Source organism: Oncorhynchus kisutch, linkage group LG1 (genome assembly GCF_002021735.2).
Source record: "Oncorhynchus kisutch isolate 150728-3 linkage group LG1, Okis_V2, whole genome shotgun sequence".
NCBI classification, from domain to species: domain Eukaryota; kingdom Metazoa; phylum Chordata; class Actinopteri; order Salmoniformes; family Salmonidae; genus Oncorhynchus; species Oncorhynchus kisutch.
This window is the reverse complement of record NC_034174.2, coordinates 60,046,183-60,066,071: the sequence shown is the minus strand read 5'-3', so window position 1 is coordinate 60,066,071 and position 19,889 is coordinate 60,046,183. Positions and strand designations below refer to the sequence as shown.

Sequence of the window (19,889 nt, the reverse complement as noted above, 5' to 3'; positions counted from 1 at the left end):
AAACAGGCAGTTTTTTTTTTACCTCTCCATACAGTTTACAACTATTGTGGACGAAAGGGCAAAACAGACCCTAGAGCAGTTTTTATTACCACACTAACATCTGGAACATAATAATAAATTATATTTTGATATTTTTCATTGCACAAATAATCTTTCTGCATAAAAAGGCAAGCACAACACACACAATAAATTGTTTAGGTTGTAAAGAAGGGAACACTGGCAGGCACTTAAAGAGCAGCACTGACCATACAGCTCTGGAGTCAGGCCAGTCACGGGCCACCCCATTGGGAAAGGGAAGGGGCTCCCACGGTCACTCCCTTGTCTTCTTTTTCATGTGACAGTTCGGCCCTTGAGTACAGCTTCCCTGGCAACTCCTCTGCCAATTGGTCCAGAGCTGAACGGAGAAGTGTCAATCAATCATGTTTGCTATAGGTCTGATTGGTTTGTGCAGGGATGCTGTGCACCAGTGAATTAGTATATCCTCTTTCTTACACCACGTACCATTGCAATGTTACTTCAAACTACTGTGTGAGAAGGAGCATGGATGGGCATTGAATGCTTTTGCTTGGTGTCCTCAAGATTGTTAATTGATAGCAGCCCAGATATTCTTATTCTGAAAATGTAAACTAAAAGCCTAAAACATATATCAACTTAATCTGATGGAGTTAATGAGCTCAATTACATTTTGTTTTAATTGCAGTTGAGGATAAAGTATCACACTGTACAAGGGTTGGTGTCAATTCCACAAATTGCATTTTCATTCAGTTCTCGCTCCCTGTACATTCCATTTAATTCAATTCAAATTCCAGGTCAGTCTGGAATTTCCTGGGGCAAGGCCAGGAAATCCCTCCCTGTTTCAGTCCATTGTGTTCCATCCGGTGCCTAGTGAACACGATGCTGGCCTTGTTGTCCGACCAGATGTTTGAAAACATTTCAAGGCTGCGATGGCTTCCATCCACATAGTTTATTCCTTAGTTACCCTGCACAGTAGGAATATAGAACATCAGTCCCTGCTATGCAGTGAATTAGATTGGATCAAATTGTTTCGCAAAATTACCTCAAGATAGGGCCTGTACTTTGCTTCCAAAGCGTACGTGATGGGGGCTGTAAGAGAAGTTTTACATCAGGAATGCAGTACAGTGGCATTTTACATTGTTAATCTCTAATCAAAATCGTAACGCAAAGGAATTTAAGGTGTGAGTTCTACCAAGTTCTATTAGTTGCCTGGCTGGAAATGTCTCTCAGCCATGCTGAACTGTAGCCTGTGTGTGTAGGGAAAAACAACTTGCCATATGCAGTCCTTTTTTTATTTTCGTTTTGACTGAATGTGAAAGAGCATGCATGCCACAAAATGGTGGCGCCACTTACGTTTGATCTTCCACATCTCGTAATAATGAGAACTACTTTGGTGGCTGGCAGTCTGGCGTTCGTGGCCTTGTTATAGGGTGGTAGTGGAGGTGATAGTAGGGTCCCAACTATTCTCTCAACACTGAACAAAAGAGCTAAGAATAGCAGTGTCGTCTCGTCATCCCCAGTTTTGACTGTCCAAGTCCCACCTGACATGCTCATCTTTACAAAGTGGTGCGATGGTCGCCGGTTCCTGTTGCGTGGCCCTAACAATGTCAGTCTTTTTATAACTTAAAGTAAATTAGCACTGCTAGCATGTTGGTGGATGGGTGTTCATACAACTGATCACTGGTACATTTCATATATTTCTAAAGAAAGTGTCAATCATTTTTTAAAGGTGAAATCTGCAATATGTACAGCTGTTCAATTGTAATTTCAATGAATGTTACCCACTTATTACATTTCTTCAGTCACGTCCTTCAGCAGCTTTTTAGCAAACCAAAAAGCAGAGCTGCCGTTTAGCTGGGGGGGGGAAATGAAACAGAATCAAGGATTATACCCTTGAGACCATTAAGAGAAGTTTCAAAATACAGAGTGGCTGCATATCCGAATTCTCTAGAACCATTTCCCGACAACTAAATCCAAAGCTTCTGCTCATGTGTGGGATTCTCTCCTTTACGCACAGTCTCTGCTTTACTAGTTTAGTAGCCCGAAGAAAAGGCTACTTTGGCAAATTTCTGTTAGAAATGGAGAATGATGCTTCTTTAAGTTAAATCAAGACTGAATTTGTGTCAGCAAGATCACATAATGATAGTATTCTATATAACAGAACTGAAAATAATAGCATGGTATAATGTCACTGCAAGACAAAAAACACCACCTAATTTCTTATGAGATGTAGGATGATTGTGAGAATGGTAGCAAATCTCTCATGTGGTCAAAGCTCAACAGCGCGCCACTAGGCAAAACACCATCTGCTCTAAAATTCGCTCCCTGTACATAATTCAAATAAAACACTGAACTTCGAAACAACACTGTACATAATTCAAATGTGTCTTCCCATGAAATTGATTGAGATCAAATGGTTGGCATCCAGATGCCGCATTGACATTTCACAGGTCACCCTCCCTTCATGAAATGTAAGGGGAGGGTGACCACAAATATTGGTGTGTAAAGTAAAGGTGAAGAAACACATGATTTGGATCTTCAGCTCAGGGGAAGAGGTTTCCAGGGGAGCTGACAGGGGCGGGACAGGGTGGTTACCTTCGGAACTGCAGCCTTGGCCTACAAAATATGGATTTTGCGCTATAAATGACTTGCATTATGTTTCATCATTGATAAACAGTTCATTATAAGCAAAAAAAACATGGATGATGTGTAACAACAGTTTTTCATTGTTGCAAATGCGAGGGACGCAAATGCTAACCTGGGTCGGCAGGTAGCCTACTGGTTAGAGCATCGGACTAGTAACCGAAAGGTTGCAAGATTGAATCCTGAGCTGACAAGGTACAAATCTGTCGTTCTGCCCCTGAACAAGACAGTTAACCACCTGTTCCTAGGCCGTCATGGAAAATAAGAATTTGTTATTAACTGACTTGCCTAGTTAAATAAAGGTTCAATAAAAACATTTAAAAATACAAACACCCAGAAGTCTCGACAGTTTACTTTCTTTTTCGCTACGCAGATTCCAGTTGCAATTCAACTATAATTTGAATGCGATATCTGTGAATGTCTTGGAAAATACCTTTAAAATGCGCTTTGTCGAATGTCCAGTGCACTGCTCTACAACGCACCTTGGATTTAATCCCGGTTTTACTTGCTGTTTGTTGTTGAATGGAGCTCTCAGTCCTTATCTCCGCAAAGTAGAATTTCTGTACTCTCTGGTCTCTATAAATGAATTGATTTATTTCATTGACTTGCCAAAACGTTATTGTGTAGAAGTGGAAAAGACAATGTAATGAATCTAATTTATTTTCTGGCCGTTAGTTCGTGAGGAGCATAAGAAATCCACAGTCTGTTTGAGATGTACCTGGAGAGATGTACTGTTTAAAATTAATGAACCAATAAATGACTATAATAACATATGGAGAACATTCCTACAGTATCTTATGTTGTCCCCCAGGTGACACCAGCTAACCCCTGACACAGTACTTATACTAGCACTTCCAAGGACACCTGGTGTACCACTGTTCCCGTCTCTACACTAACAAACCCAGACTACCCACAATGTCAGGATGCTACAAGTAGATATATTGTTAGTTTGTTATGGTAAATTCTGCACAGATGATATGAGCTCTAGCGAAATAGTTAACATTGTCTTTATAATCACAATAATGGAAAGCTACGAGACAGTATAGCAGAAACAGATTGGATGTCACTAAATAGTCTCTTACAGATCCCCCTTATATTTACATTTGTTATACCTGTTGTATATATATTTGTTATAACGTCTGAAAGGAAGTCAGACGATTTACAAGAAATGCATGAGGTCTGTGAACATGTACGTGTGTGTACACAACCGCAAAGACTACACTGGATGTGCACAATGACAAGGTCAGCTGCTTCTGGGCAATCAGCCAACAGCAGGGAGTTTGACAGACCTATCACACAGTTCACACACACACACAATCTAACGGTTTCCTGTCAACACCCAGAAAGATAAAAAATTAAAAAAATCCTAAAACTCTGAAATTTGTTTAGGGCTGCTTGTAATCTTCACTCTCTCTCCATCTGACTGAAAAAGCAACACAGGACTTATTGGTAGAAACAAAAGGATTATTAAGAGAGAACATCTAAAACTGTGACTTCCAAGGGCAACTGTTAAATGTGAAAGTTAACCAAAGTTGTACGTTTCGCTACCTAGTGCAGTGTATCTTAGTGTTCTACAATGGCAGCATCTGTCTCTGAGTTGTTGCTGACAATTCTGGAGAAACTGGACCACAAAGAGATGGAGAGATTTAACTGGGAGCTGTGCAATAGCAAACTGAAAGATTTTCTTAACATTTCAAAGGCTCATCTGGAGAATGTCACAAGGCATGCCACGGTGGATAGGATGGTGGAGACCTACTGCGATGAGGGAGCTGTGAATGTCACAAAAATTATCCTTAGCAACATGGGCCTTAACAAACTTGCTATGTCTTTAAAGAGAGATCTTCCAGAAGAAGAACCAACACAGAAAAAAATAAGGGAAGAGGGGAAATCGGTAGGTGCGCTGAAGGACGAGCTGAAATCTGACTTAACACATCTGGAAGAAAAGCTGGAGAAATGTGGAAATGCCCGAGAGAACTACCATAGCATGACTCAGCACACCAAGGACCAGCAGGTGGACACAACAAGGAGGATCAGGGAAGAGTTTGTGAAGCTCCACCAGTTCCTGAGAGAGGAAGAGGATGCCCGACTGGCTGCTCTGAGGGAGGAGGAGAAGGAAAAGGGAATGTTAATTGAGAAAGGCATGGACAGCATTGATGAGCAGATCTACTCTCTCACAGCTGCCATTGAGGTTGTGAAACAGGACCTGAACAAAGGCAGTGAAAACTTCCTTGTGAGTTACAAAAACACCCAGAACAGAGCAAGAGCCCAACTTGATCTTCCGGATCCACAGCTCGTCTCCGGAGCGCTGATCGACATCGCCAAACACCTGGGAAACCTGCAGTTCCAAGTCTGGGAGAAGATGCAGGCGATAGTCAAACACTCGCCCATAATTTTGGACCCCAACACGGCTCCCTCTACTATGACTTTGTCTGATGACCTCACCAGCGTGCGACACACAGCCGTAGAGAAGCAGCAGATTCCGGACAACCCAGAGCGGTTCACACGGTGGGCAAAGGTCATTGGCTCCACAGGCTTTGTGAAGGGTTCAGAGCATAGCTGGGAGGTGGAGGTGGGCGACCAACCTGAGTGGAATCTAGGCGTGGCTGTAGAGTCCGTCGATCGGAAGGGAGAAGATCTTCTTGCGTCACCAGAATATGGAATCTGGGCTATACTGAAAAGGGGGCGCAAGTATACAAATGGAGCTGGTAAAATGCTCACTCTGAAGAGGATACCCCAGAGGATCAGAGTTCAACTGAACTACGACAGGGGGGAAGTGGCTTTCTATGACCCCAAAGACAATACACACATCTACACTCATAAACATAGGTTTACTGAGACGGTCTACCCATACATCTCTGTTTGGAAGATGAAAGACGCCATCAACCGTGATATACATATCTGCCCATCAGAGGTGTCTGTGACAGTAAAATCAAATCAATGAGGTATGTGCGAGTGTTGGTGGCTGTATCGATCCAATCTTCTCTGATCTTCACAGGCTTATACGACTTTTCTATGAACCATCCCAAACTATTATTGTTCTGTATAAGATGTCTGCCCTGTTACATTTCAAATATTGTTGTAGTTTAATAATTGTGCACGTTTCATGTCCAAATCATCCTAAAGTGTCTGAAATTCCTAATGTAGATCAATTAAGTTATACTTTAAGATGCTAATATATGGGATATACCATTGGTGTTGGGTGACAAATGCTAAAAAGTTAGCATTTGGAGGATGTCTTACGTTGTCAGTAGACTGCTTAAAAGATAAGGAAATCTATCATTAGTTTCAACTATCCCTTTAAAGGGGAAGTCCACAGCTGAAACAATAATAAAGCAGTCTCCCTGGAGAAATGTAACCACTCAAAATCATAGACAGAGCTACGGATGCAAGGACAGATCATCCAAGATAACAAAACATTGGCGGACTTCTATATTCGTGAAATATATACACATGTTGATTCTTGAAGAATATAACGTATAAATGCCATGAGATTAGATAAACTGTCGTACCCAATCAGAACCCATATAAAAGCTTATATTTTGGGTTCTGATTGGGTACGACAGTTTATCTATACGTTCATGGCATTTCTAAGTTATATTCTTCAAGAATCAACAGGTAAATATCCCTTACAATATAATTCCAAATTGGATGTAGCAACTGCAGATTCCTCCTTGTAAGTGTTCATTAGCTATATGTTGATAGTTCAACACTTTGTTTTAGTAAACCACAAGATCTGTGTGCCATGTCTACTTGTACCTTTTGCTAAACATTTACTTTGACTTCCAGCACCTGTTGAAAGTTACTGGATGTGTCTGTCATCACCCCCCCCCCCCCCCAAATGTTCCAATCTGCTGTGCTGAACTTTCTGTATGAGATGTAAGGGGTTTACATACATGTTTATATATATTTGCCTTCTTTAAAGTAGAACCACGTGTTTCTGACATGGCTGCAAAAAGAAAGTGTCATTTTGACAAGACTACGGTCGAAACGTGACGTCTTTTCGAATAAAGTAGCACCATGGATTCATAAATAGGGTTGTTGTGGTCCATTAATGTGTGTTGTTACTCTTCCCTTATTTTTAAGGCTGGGATTCCATAATGGAGCAGCACACTAGACCGCCGGCAATGCACCATTTAAAAGGCTATTTATTTAGCATAGATCACATTCATTTTCGTTCGCTTAGTGCGCTGCTCTATAACGTGCCTCGGATTGAATCCCAGTCTTGGTATTTCAGTATTTACCCAAAAGACCACTGCATTCCCATAGAAATGTATAATGCATACCTGTAACTGAAGTATCCTTTGTTATGCATTGGTATCCCATAATGTTTTTACATGAAAGCCCACATAATGTTGCTTTACCGTTAACACTGTATTGTACAGTCATAAGATACAGTACGTAGGAAAATGTTGCTAAAGATCGTTCCCCAACAAAAAAGTAATGTTATCCCACAACCACAGTCTACATATTTACTGACTGGATATCACATGTGATGCACATAATTGTTGTTATGCATGTACCACAAAATTGAAGGAAAAAACGCATGTCACAATTCATTCATCAATGCTAACACTTTATAATAACTTTCAGGAATAAGCATAATTTTTTTTACTTTTAACGTTTCAATTTCTAAATTCATAAGAATTTAAATAAACGTTCCACATGTACTGTATATTGGCATATTCAGTAAAGGTATTATAAAGTGTACGCTAATTACATGAATAACTTTTTAACAGCTGTCCATTTAAAATCTCTGAGTTGTCATTAATTAATTAATTAATAGATTGCGTGCTCTCTGATTGTAGGACTTTAATCCCCAAAATATTATTCAATTTAATATCTTTGGGCAGCATTAACACTTGAATCCTCAGTGAGCACATACAAAGCAGTCTGCAGACAAGGCTAAAGAAATACTAAATGTAAATACTTCACTGCAATTTCTGTATTGCTTTATGATTTCAGTATCTGGGAGAAAACTGCATGGACTTGCTGACACTATTTCTGCAAGCTTACTTTGCTCAATTTGGAGTACAGCTGAGGCATTGGCCTGCACTGAGCTTTGTAACATTAGCTAACTGTTTTTGAAATTATCTCAAACCAGTTCTTTAAGGCCCCTCTACAAGTCCTCAAAACCGCTCGTGTCCACTTTGACCTTAACAAAGAGCGTATCGTCTCTCACGTAGATTGCGTTCTTGGGCGTCTCCAGCTGGGCATGCGAGGCAAAGCACTGGAAACCAGAGGCCACGTTGGTGGGGGCGCTGGCGTTTGCAGCGGCCGAGCCGGGCCGGTGGAAGCTAGTGTTTTCCGGGTCGGGTTTGAAACTCATAGTTAGGTGGTTGTTGGTGCCGCTCTGATCCAGCACTGACAATGACACAGGCTGTCTGAAGGGCCAGGGCAGGAGGGGGTCGAAGTCGCCCCTCATGAGGACCACGTAGAGAGACAGGTGGGTGTCCCGGCCTGCCCCGTCGCCATTCAGGTAGGCCCTGGCGGCCATTTTGTAGCCGCTGCGGCCCGTGTGGAAGGGCGCGCTGCTTAGGCACGGTCCCTGGCCTCGTGCCCCGGCCTCCTTCTTCTTGCGGTAGTCGCGGAGCTTCCAGATGAGCTTGCCGTCGTACGAGGTGGACTCGAGCTCTCTGAAGTGCTCCTCGTTGCACTCCAGCTGCGCCGTGTGGATGTTGAGGAGGCGCGAGTGGCGCATGTAAGTCTCCTTCAACTCCCCTGGGGGGAAAGATGGGCAATGGAATTTTTTATACTTTAATTAATCTACTGGTGATTGTAAATGTCAGTACAATGTTCATTATTTTCTCACAATCACTTTCCATAATCTGTTACAAGCCTTGGGAGACTTTAGCTTATTTCTTATCTTTCCAGTAACCCGGGGGTTGGTAACTACTGAGTTACTTGAATTCTGTGGAATATGCTGCCAAAGATAGAGGCAGTTTAACCATAATTCAAATAACCCAGTGGCAGTTACATTTCCCAAGACCCACTTTCACACGTCATGGGCTTACTGTCGGTGTAAACCATTATAATGATCTCCAATCCACCTTTAGTTCACTCAGACCACTTATGACCCCCTCCACTCACCCAGGTGGTCTTTGAGCCCCTCCGTGACAGACACCTGCTGTCTGAGGGCATCCAGGGACGCTCTGATTTGGCCCAGTTCCTCCCGGGCCACACCAGGGCCAAACACACTGGACAGCTCCTCGAGCTGGAGCTGGACGCTGGAGATGTGGTCCCTCTGGTCCTCCAGAGAGCCCTGTACAGGGACGTCCAGAAAACCGTAACACTTTATTTACAGTACTGCTATTTACCTGGGTAGTGTTCATAATCATTAAGCACCAAACAGAATGTTTAATGTTTTAAAACATTTTCTGTTGCATGCCTTAATAAACACAATCAAGGTAGTCTCTCCTCTTATGAGAATCTTAACGTTTTAACGATGCCTATGACCAATGGATTCTATTAAGTGCAGTGTTGTGTGTATTAATTATTCCTGCTTTGGTTTCATATGCAGTAACAGCAGTGTTTCTTACTTTTTTAAAGTCTTTTTAGATTTTATTGAACAGAGAGAAGATGGGAAATGATGGAGAGAGGTTGTGTCAAAGGGCAGTAGGCCAGATTCATACCTACACTGTAGACATGCTGGATTCTGCAGCATTACCGCTAGATCAACCAGACCTCTGGGTGTTGTATTGGTCACATGTTACAGTACTGCTTCTTACCTGTCCTGCTTCTTACCTGTACTGCAGACAGGGTGTTGTCACATCGGCTGACCTGCTGGGCCAGCGGGCGGACCACCTCCTCCAGACCGCTGACTTGGCGGCTCCTCTCTTGGAGCTCCTTATGCCTCAGCAGCACCTCCTGCTGGAGGATTTCCATCTGGCAGGTCAGAGGAATGGTCAAAGTTCAACCATTGCCACCGCACTGGCTCTAGGTACAACTTGCCCTTTGGCCACTAAAAGGGCTGAATCCTAACTTGAGATGTGTGCAGGAAACTCATGTTTGGCGCAAGTCTCCAAAGGAAAGGACATAAGTGTGTGTTCCGTTTGCAAACCTCAAGTTAGGATTTCGCCCTTTTGAATGTTTTGTGACCATGCATTGTCCTTATGATGACTGTTTAACTTGCTCGTTCAAAACAGCACCAACTAAACATTTGCTATGCTTTCTTCATTCTGAATGTACCCTGGTCCATAAACAGAAAAGTTCTGGGTAGTGATTGGTCCTACCTGTGTCTCCAGCTTGGTGTTGCTCCCCAGAACCAGGAGGATGTGGTGATTGAGAGCGGTTTCCTCGTGAACTTTAACTTGGGCTCTCCTCTCCTGTCCACACAGAGAGAAATAACTATTAGTTGTATGGCAATAGAACTGCCTATCATGCCTATCATGTCTTAAACAGCATGATCATTACACAGGTGCACCTTGTGCTGGGGACAATAAAAATGCCACTCTAAAATGTGCAGCCAGAGAATTTAATCTCTACCATAAGCCACCTCCAACATTGTTTTAGAGAATTTGGCAGTACGTCCAATCGGCCTCCCAACCTCAGACCACGTGTAACCATGCCAGCACAGGACCTCCACATCCGGCTTATTTACGAGCGGGATCGTCTGAGACCAGCCACCCGGACAGCTGATGGAACTGAGGAATATTTCTGTCTGTAATAAAGCCCTTTTGTGGGAATAAACTCAATCTGATTGGCTGGGCCTGGCTCCCAAGTGGGTGGGCCTATGACCTCCTATGCCCACCCATGTCTGCTCCCCTGCCCAGTCATATGAAATCCTTAGATTAGGGCCTAATTCATTTATTTCAATTGATTGATTTCCTTATATGAATTGTAAACTCAGTAAAATCATTCAAATTGTTGATGTTGCGTTTATATTTTTGTTCATTCTGACGCTTTCATACAGACATTCTTGAGACCGTATAGACAGTTATTATTGTATTAAATTGTTACAAGGCCATTGTTTTATCACCACATGGCATGTGTGTCAGCCACTACCCACCCAAGAGGGTCGGACTTTGAATCATTGAGATAATGCAATCATTGCGACTTTGAGATTGTCTGACTAAAACTAGATTTCCTTGGGCGTAGAATTGGATTCCAAAGCACAGAGAATATGTCCACCAACCCGGACAGAGCAGCCATATTTCTTATAAACACAGTCCGTCTGCACCTCAGGACACTGGTCAGCATGGTCTTCAAGCTGTGTGATAGAGGGAGAGTACATTACAAGCAAAGAGGTTGTTAGTCAGAGAGGGAAAGTGAGGGGAGGGTATAAAAAGGTGAAAAGGAGAGAGGGGAGAAGAGAAGTCAGACGGAGAAGGATACATGAGAGAGACGGGAGATTGGGTGAGAGGTAGAAACAGGAACCCAATTAGTTCTATCACACTCATACAGTTTTACAAAACTCCAGTACAGTGTATTATACACTGAGTGTACAAAACATTAGGATCACCTTTCTAATGTTGAGTTGCAGGGTGCAACTTTTGCACTCAATTCGTCGGGGCTCCACATGGTGTTGAACGTGTTCCACAGGGATGCTGGCCTATGCTGACTCCAATGCTTCCCACAGTTGTGTCAGGTTGGCTGGATGTCCTTTGGGTGGTGGACCATTCTTGATACACACAAACTGTTGAGCGTGAAAAACCCAGCAGCATTGCAGTTCTTGGCGCACTCAAACCGGTGTGCCTGGTTTTGTAATGTTTTGTACAATCAGTGTATGTGGTTGTTGCAAAATGTCAAGGAATATAGAAAATCTTTCTTCAAACAATACATTTAGCAAATAAAACAAAGATTTTGGTAATATCTGAATATTTACCATGCATCTTTTAATCATCTGGGAGCATTTGTTGGGGCACTTGATTTCAACCTCTGGGCATGTATACCTCTCATGTTCCTGGTGGTGTCCGAACAGAAATAATAAGTGATTATTAAGGAGGATTTTCCTTCTTTAAGACTTACAGTATCATATCATAATAGACTGAAAAGAGCTTCATTCAAATGTTGTCAAAGGCACTTATTGTAGTTGTGTGAACTGTTAAAGAGACTGCAGTAAGGGTGAGGAATTCAAGCATCTATTCAAGCCAATTGCGCCACCTGTTGGGAGAATTACTGTATGTAATTCCCAGACTATGTAAAAAATCATCTTTGGCTAAATGTAGTACAAGGGTTAGAGGGGGAAACACAGTTGAAGGACAATCCACTTCCTTAATATGACTTGTGATATGGGGGGTAGCATAGAGTTAGCACAGAGTTAGGAAACACATTTCCAGGATACACTTCCACACTCCATTCCCAGGTGGCAGCAACCGGGTCTAGATGGTGAGCTAAGCCTTGAAAAACACATCAGGTGCAGCCAATTAAAGTGATTGTCACTCAGAGAGAAAGAGAGGAGGCCAGATGCCACTCGGCCACCCTTTTGTTTGTTTGTGGTTTGGTTGTACATATTTATTTTGTCACCATCTGAACAAATAATAATTGCTTGGACTGGCTGACCAAGAGGTCAAGTCGGAGCTGGCCTTAGACCTAAGTTAATGTAGCGGTGTCCCGGGTACATGCATTCAACACCTAGGTGAATAGAGTGATTTCTCACATACCGTATACGCACATCTTAAATCAGGTTACACACCACCTAACTAGGCCTAAGACCCCTAGACAAAGCGGGTGCAGCAAAATCAGTAGGCTAGTTGTGTTTTTCGTAACAGAGTAAAAATACTATGTTGAGCCTGAGGACAGTTCAAACATTTTAGAAGATCCCAAATAAACCGCAGGGTACAATGGCAAATCGAAAGTCCTCATATCATAAAACTTCAACCCTGACCTTTGCAAGAGTAAACAAATTGAAGATCAAATTAAAACAGACTATGTTATAAAACAGTCAATTTCTCTGGCATTCACCTCGAGTTGGCAGCATGTGTAAGAATGCGTGCAGTAGTGACAGCGCTCCATACGATAGGAGCAGCTGATTCTGAGGTGCTCCTGCAAATCCTTGCGTTGCAAGAACTCACTGCAGCCTGTATTGGAACACTGCAATGACTCAAACTGACATGCCTGTAGATGCTCCTGAGAAAGAGAGAGGGAAGGGGAGAGCCTGTCATGTATCAAATGATTGATCATGTTGCTGTCTGAGCATTTGTTAATTAATTACTTTTATAGTCCTGTATTAGCTGTCGTTTCTCTTGTATTTACTACAGCAATGGGTAACATTGGATACTTGTGGTGTCTTGGTGAATTTACCTGCAACCGACATAATGTCATTCTGTGGGAGCAGTTGGGGGAGTTTGTGCAGTAGACTTCTAAGTTTGATATCTCCCTTTTGCAGCAATTGTCTTGGAAAACCTGCAGGAAATGGTAACTATTGTGTAGCATTGTTATACATTTCAAGAAGCTCATGATTCATGTTTCATTTCTCTGGAATTTTAATAGTCGTTTTTGTCTTACAATTGAAGTAGGTTTGGTGTCTTAAAGTTTCATGACAAGTAAAACCCCAAAATATTTTGTGTACCAATGAAAATACATTGTAGACATCAGTTGTGTTAGCCTTAAAAATGTACTCTGCAAAAGTAATTCTGAATAAAGTACGCCTAAAGTATTTCTTCATATATTTAGCTTTTTACTTCACAAATGAACCGATGGTTTCTTAATCTCACCTCATCAGATTTGATCAAACCTCTGTCCAAAGGACAGGCCGCGGTGGTGGCTGGGGAGTTTTCCCTGCACAAAAGAGAGCATCACATTTCAATATGATTGCTGACTTATGCTACCTACAGTATCAACTAACAGCCCTTTAGCTCAATGGGCTAAAAGAGTACATTCAGAATTGTACAACTTCATTAACTCACAAAGCCTCTTGAACAATTAGAATGGGTAAGAGATTATGGCAATATGTAAAGTTGCATTTCAATGAATATGTGTACATGCCTCTTGGCAGGTAGGAATGTGGATCTGTTTGTTTTTAACTTTGCTTTTGTAGTTTTTCCACATTCCTGTATGTTTTACATTTCCTGGTTCTAATAGTTCGCCTAATTTCAGTTTGATAAAATAAGCAATGTATAGTGTAGAGAATCATTGTACCATGTAAAACGCTGTGAATTATATTTTTAATAACCAAAAATATTGTATATTCAGCTGTTTGCTGGTCTACAAAACCGAAAGTAAAAGATGCAGAAACGAAACGTATAAAAGTTCTACCGCTAATTAGACTTTCTTTCAATGAGGATGACAGATCTATATCTCTCATTTCTATGTACATTTGGTCAGATTGCGCAAAAAGTTACATATTGTAGCTTTAAGGACTCTTGGAACACTAGCCCATGGTGAGCTAAAAATAGATCCTAATCAAATCAACCCAACTTTGGGGGCGAAGAGCAAAGTGTACCAAAGCTGCCTGCTTTCCTGGGCAAGGACATGTGCGACTGCCTGGACATGGACTGCATGGGCTTCTTCTATACCTCTGCCCCGAGTGCAGATCAAACGGCCACTGCAAACCTCAGCTAACTTGAGCATTTAAAATATATAGATATTTAAAAGCTGAATCACCTGAAATCAACTACAAATCAACTCCATATTTGGTTTGATGTTGATGTGGCAATAAAAATAAATGCTCAGTTTCCATTTCCAATCTTGTGGTGACTAAAGTTAGCTGAAGTTTCCAGTAGCTGTTTAAAGAAGAACCAAACCATGGATTCATTTATCCTGGCCCATGGACTAATTTCAGGGTGAGGAACCACTTCCCTTACATTTACGTCATTTAGCAGACACTGTTATCCAGAGCGACTGCATACATTTTCATACGGGTTCCCCATGGGAATTGAATACAGAACCCTTGCGTTGGAAGTGCTATGCTCTACCAACTGAGCCACACGAGACCACTTCAAATTGTAAAATCCTGAACTTCCACTTTAAATTGTGCTGGTCTGACACCAGACCAGTTAGATTTGCACAATTGAGGGCTGGTAATTCGTCATAGGGCTGATTCCAGTTCGATTTCAGTCAGCTCTAGGAAATTAACTTAAAAAACAATAATACAATCTTCAGAGGAGAAAGGACCATTTTCCAATAACAAATAGAATTTCGATTCAACTCCTAGATTGGCTGGAATTGAAATGGAATTGACCCAAAGTCATACCACCCCCCAAAAATCTCACTGTGTATATGAACACATAACATGCAGTAAATGGCTGTTTTTTTTATCACTACTGTTCTTACAGGAGCCCTTGAATGCAGCGGTAGCAGGAGATGTGTCCGCAACTGGTTTGGTGTGGGTTGAGAACAACTCCTTTACAGGTGGGACAAACATAGTGTTCTTCCAGGTTCTTCACAAACTTCAAACTGTGCTGCACTGCAGTTAAGTCCGATTCCCATTGTCCCCCCACTCCCGAATTCTGCCTGGAGATTCCTCCGGATCCACTCGGGTCACTCTCCTTTGTTGCCATGGCAGCCTGTCGACTGACAGGTGTGCGGTAGATGTTGGACAGTTTGTAGACCTATGCAAATGTACATCTACAAAGATTCTGTTAACATTAAAAGGTCCTATTCCAGAAGTCCTGCAATTGACTGAATACCTGCATGACTTTGACATTCAGAAAATCCCATTGAAAGCACTCCATAATGAGATATAGGCCAAACATTTGTGCATGAAAGTGTTTAGTAAATAGGGGGAGGGGTTTATAAGTCAAATCCCCTATTCACATGGACTTATAACCAGGTCCGTAGCTACATATGAGGACACAGAGGTCTAGACCACTGTCATTCTTTTGCATACAAATAAATACATTGTCACTGACTGACAGTCACTCAATTAGAACATGACAGTTAAACATAGATTGGTAAATTAGTTGTTAGTCTAGCCAGCTAAACTTTCATGGCTGAATTACCGACCCGGAAGGCAAAGCATGTAGCCAGTGGTCCTGACCTCCAAGGGGCCCTCATTAATTCTGTAAGTCACTCTAACTCATCATATAAGCATGGCATAAGTAATGCCAGAAAGTGTAGACTTGCAGGAAATTGGCTGTAAAACTGCAGCAAATCTGTAAAGCAAACATATTTGTTGACCTTTTGTTAATAAAATACTTTTGCTGCCAACAGATCCTTCTGTACATATAAATGTATAGTTTTCAATTCCGATGCTGAGTTGATGTGAGTTAAGGTGTAGTGGCTATGTTAGCATTTTTGTGTTTTGAAATAGTATAGAAATGCAGTAAATGAGCTTCACCTGTCTGAACATTTATTGAAATGAGAAGGGGGGGGGGGTTCTAGACCTCACTAAAACTCAGACCCTGGCTACAGCCATGCTTGTCGGGATGTTCAGAAAGGCATTCGTTTCCATCTAGCCAACTCTGGTGCAGGTATCGAACATGTTTAGTATTAAATCAAGCAAATATGCATATGATACTCAATAAGCACCCAATAATGACCGTGGGTGGTCGGTGCATTGTCTCATCAGAATCTCCCTTTCAGAAATCCCCCTAGCCTAGTGCCTTAGTGCTGATGAAACCAGCGATTCTACCCCCTCGCAGCCCATGCTAAGGGTGCGCGGCCAATCCTTAATGAGACAATGGACAATTAAGATAGACATGGATTATGTTGTATTACATTAACAGTACGAGTAGGCTATTAATTGACGTTATATTGAGAAAGACAAAAAGACGCGACGGAATTATGCACTCTTTGCAGCACTACATTGCTGGGGAATCCCCACTGCTGAAGAACAGCGCAATTCATTATGATTCCAATAGATGAAAACATCATGATTATTAAAATAAAAAAAATGTGAAGACAAAATCCAAGGGCGTTCTGTATTTATATTGTTAAGTCAAAAAGTCACACTGAAATTAGATGTTTGCTTTCGTTTTCAGAGCCTAAATAAACAACTGTTGCATTGAAGATCTGAGCAGGCATACAGTGCGTTCTTACCGTGTCTTTAAAAACGGAATGTGCGACGATATTCTTAATTTACTTTTGTAATTTAAATCCACATTTATATGGCAAAATCTTCTACACAGTACGGAGCATGTAGCCCAGGCTATACGTCACAACTCGGCGTGCCGCCAATTTTATATGAGCGGAAAATGAGTCAGGAAGTGAATGTAATGGCACTAATGTTGTGTTCACAGTTCACACCCTTGAAAAATGATCGTATCCTAAAACGCGGTAAATTAAAATGTATGGTTTGCACCATGCATAGCCTCCCTGAAGCGTTTCGAGGACAGGATGCTGAATAAATGGTCCCCTTTTTATGCATCCATAGATTTAAAATGGTATTTGCTGAAAATTGAGAGAAAACAATTTGAGAAGTTTCTTAAATTATCACAATGTATTTGAAAATAACTTAACTATAGGCTACAATTCACGGAGCTAGTAGTTCAATCAAACCCAAACGTCAGAGTGGTGTTTATAATACTTCTATATTAAAGGTTTTAGCATATGGCAATGTGATGTGGTCGAAAATAACATGCATACATTTAGATATATTGAGCACATTGATAATGCTTTTTAATACAACAAATCTATAATAGGATCATGTAGACCCTAGGCCTAATAAGTCAAGACCACCAAGAAGCACAGCTGATGTTTTTACATGCATGGCGAAATCGACTCATTTGCAAAACTGGTTGAATCAACGTTGTTTCCACATCATTTAAACCAATATAAATCAATGCCATGATGAATCAATGTGAAACTGATTGGATTTGCAAAAAGTCAACGTAAGGGCATTTTTTCCCCCACCCAACCTTTAACCTAAATCCAATGGCATGGTAACATTTGATTTAAAGTTGCATTCACATTTAGACTAATAAACCAAATGTAAATCAAAACTAGACGAACTGACGTTTGTGCCTAGTGTCAATTAGGCATATCAACAAGCAGAAACAATGCTGATAAAAATGATTTAGGCTAAAGTAGACAAATCAATTAAAGGGAAACTATGCAACAATTACATTTTTTTAAATTTATGTGCTATATTTATAGATGTATATTTGGGATTGCACTAGTATGCTATATTTTTGGGGCAATATTCATTTCAATTTAAGCAGGCTGGAAAAAGTAATCATTTAAATATAGTAGGACAAATATAGTAGGACAAAAGACAAACCAAATAAATGTGCGAGAAGGGACATGGAAATGAAAATGTTTAAAAGACACTTGAATGAAATGCAAGTGCAACGAGAGCCTGAAATAATGGCAAGCCAATAGCCTAGTAAACACTACATACGGTAACATGCGAATGTCATGTATTTTTAAGGCAAAATGCAAGTCCTCAATGTTCATGATTATACTTACTTCTGGCCACATTATTTCCACGGGAAAAGATTGAGTCAGTGTAAATTAGTGGTTTCAAGGTCATTTAGGTTTGCATTTCAACATGTTTTAATAAGCTTGTCACCATGTACAGTAGTGAATTAGCCTATTTCTTCCTCCATTCCTTAGCAGTGATTAGGCTAAATTTGAGAAACGTTCCCAAAGTTCCGGAAATCATCCAACCAGGATTTCTGGAGAACGTACAGTTGAAGTCGGAAGTTTACATACACTTAGGTTGGAGTCATTAAATCTCGTTTTTCAACCACTCCACAAATTTCTTGTTAACAAACTATACTTTTGGCAAGTCGGTAAGGACATCTACTTTGTACATGACACAAGTAATTCCAACAATTGTTTACAGACAGATTATTTCACTTATATTTCACTGTATCACAATTCCAGTGGGTCAGAAGTTTACATACACTAAGTTGACTGTGCCTTTAAACAGCTTGGAAAATTCCAGAAAATTATGTCATGGCTTTAGAAGCTTCTGATAGGTTAATTGACATCATTTGAATGAATTGTATGTGTACCTGTGGATGTATTTCAAGGCCTACCTTCAAACTCAGAGCCTCTTTGCTTGACATCATGGAAAAATCTAAAGAAATCAGCCAAGAACTCAGACAAAAAATTATAGACATCCACAAGTCTGGTTCATCCTTGGGAGCAATTTCCAAACGCCTGAAGGTACCACATTCATCTGTACAAACAATAGTACGCAAGTATAACCCCAATGGGACCACGCAGCCGTCATACCGCTCAGGATGGAGACACATTCTGTCTCCTAGAGATGAACGTAGTTTGGTGCGAAAAGCGAAAATCAATCCCAGAACAACAGCAAAGGACCTTGTGAAGATGCTGGAGGAAAGAGGTACAAAAGTATCTATATCCACAGTTAAACGAGTCCTATAATCGACACAACCTGAAAGGCCGCTCAGCAAGGAAGAAGCCACTGCTCCAAAACCACCATAAAAAAAGCAAGACTACGGTTTGCAACTGCACATGGGGACAAAGATCGTACTTTTGGGAGAAATGTCCTCTGGTCTGATGAAACAAAAATAGAACTGTTTGGCCATAATGACCATCGTTATGTTTGGAGGAAAAAGGGGGAGGCTTGCAAGTCAAAGAACACCATCCCCACCGTGAAGCACGGGGGTGGCAGCATCATGTTGTGCGGGTGCTTTGCTGCAGGAGGGACTGGTGCACTTCACAAAATATATGGCATCATGAGAAAGGAAAATTATGTGGATATATTGAAGCAACATCTCAAATGGGTCTTCCGAATGGACAATGACCCCAAGCATGGGGCAAAATGGATTAAGGACAACAAAGTCAAGGTATTGGAGTGGCCATCACAAAGCCCTGACCTCAATCCTATAGAAAATGTGTGGGCAAAACTGAAAAAGCATGTGCGAGCAAGGAGGCCTACAAACCTGACTCAGTTACACCAGCTCTGTCAGGAGGAATGGGCCAGAATTCACCCAACTAATTGTGGGAAGCTTGTGGAAGGCTACACAAAACGTTTGACCCAAGTTAAACAATTTAAAGGAATGCTACCAAACACTAATTGAGTGTATGTAAACTTCTGACCCACTGGGAATGTGTTGAAAGAAATCAAATCTGAAATAAATCATTCTCTCTACTATTATTCTCACATTTCACATTCTTCAAATGAAGTGGTGATCCTAACTGACCTAAAACAGGGAAGTTTTACTTGGATTAAATGTCAGGAATTGTGAAAAACTGAGTTTAAATATATTTGGCTAAGGTGTATGTAAACTTCCAACTTCAACTGTATAAATTTTCGCAAATTTTACAGAATCTTTCAACCCCTGAACATGAAGCGGCACTAATTAACTCCAAAACGTGGTAAAAAAAACAAAAATGAATGATCATAACTGGACAGACAAAACAAAATGTTACAATTA

At 41.1% G+C, this 19,889-nt stretch overlaps 2 protein-coding genes and 1 long non-coding RNA gene across 5 annotated transcripts; 1 reads left to right on the top strand and 2 right to left on the bottom strand.

Annotated features, from left to right (window-relative positions):
- Positions 1-674: 674 nt before the first annotated feature.
- Positions 675-2,853, bottom strand: LOC109890196 (uncharacterized). The gene is made up of 3 exons (XR_002255380.2): positions 1,801-2,853; positions 1,058-1,104; positions 675-980 (listed from the first exon to the last, which is right to left on the bottom strand). It is a non-coding gene; the product is annotated as an uncharacterized LOC109890196 (long non-coding RNA).
- Positions 2,854-3,000: 147 nt separating this feature from the next.
- LOC109890186 (tripartite motif-containing protein 35-like) lies at positions 3,001-6,688 on the top strand. Its single transcript, XM_020482166.2, has one exon. The coding sequence runs from the start codon at positions 4,235-4,237 to the stop codon at positions 5,597-5,599; it is 1,365 nt and encodes a 454-aa protein (XP_020337755.1). The 5' UTR covers positions 3,001-4,234; the 3' UTR covers positions 5,600-6,688.
- Positions 6,689-6,785: 97 nt separating this feature from the next.
- LOC109890153 (TNF receptor-associated factor 5-like) lies at positions 6,786-16,758 on the bottom strand. Of its 3 annotated transcripts, none has more exons than XM_020482142.2 (11): positions 16,576-16,721; positions 14,869-15,108; positions 13,311-13,374; positions 12,898-12,999; positions 12,559-12,723; positions 11,480-11,557; positions 10,790-10,864; positions 9,888-9,980; positions 9,400-9,540; positions 8,746-8,917; positions 6,786-8,376 (listed from the first exon to the last, which is right to left on the bottom strand). In XM_020482142.2, exons 2-11 carry the CDS (start codon positions 15,093-15,095, stop codon positions 7,775-7,777), a joined length of 1,719 nt encoding a protein of 572 aa, XP_020337731.1. In that variant the 5' UTR covers positions 15,096-15,108; positions 16,576-16,721; the 3' UTR covers positions 6,786-7,774. The 3 variants fall into 3 exon arrangements, with proteins under 3 accessions (XP_020337731.1, XP_020337719.1, XP_020337747.1); XM_020482130.2 differs by having other exon boundaries at positions 14,869-15,162; positions 16,576-16,695; XM_020482158.2 differs by lacking the exon at positions 14,869-15,108 and having other exon boundaries at positions 16,576-16,758.
- Positions 16,759-19,889: the final 3,131 nt, after the last annotated feature.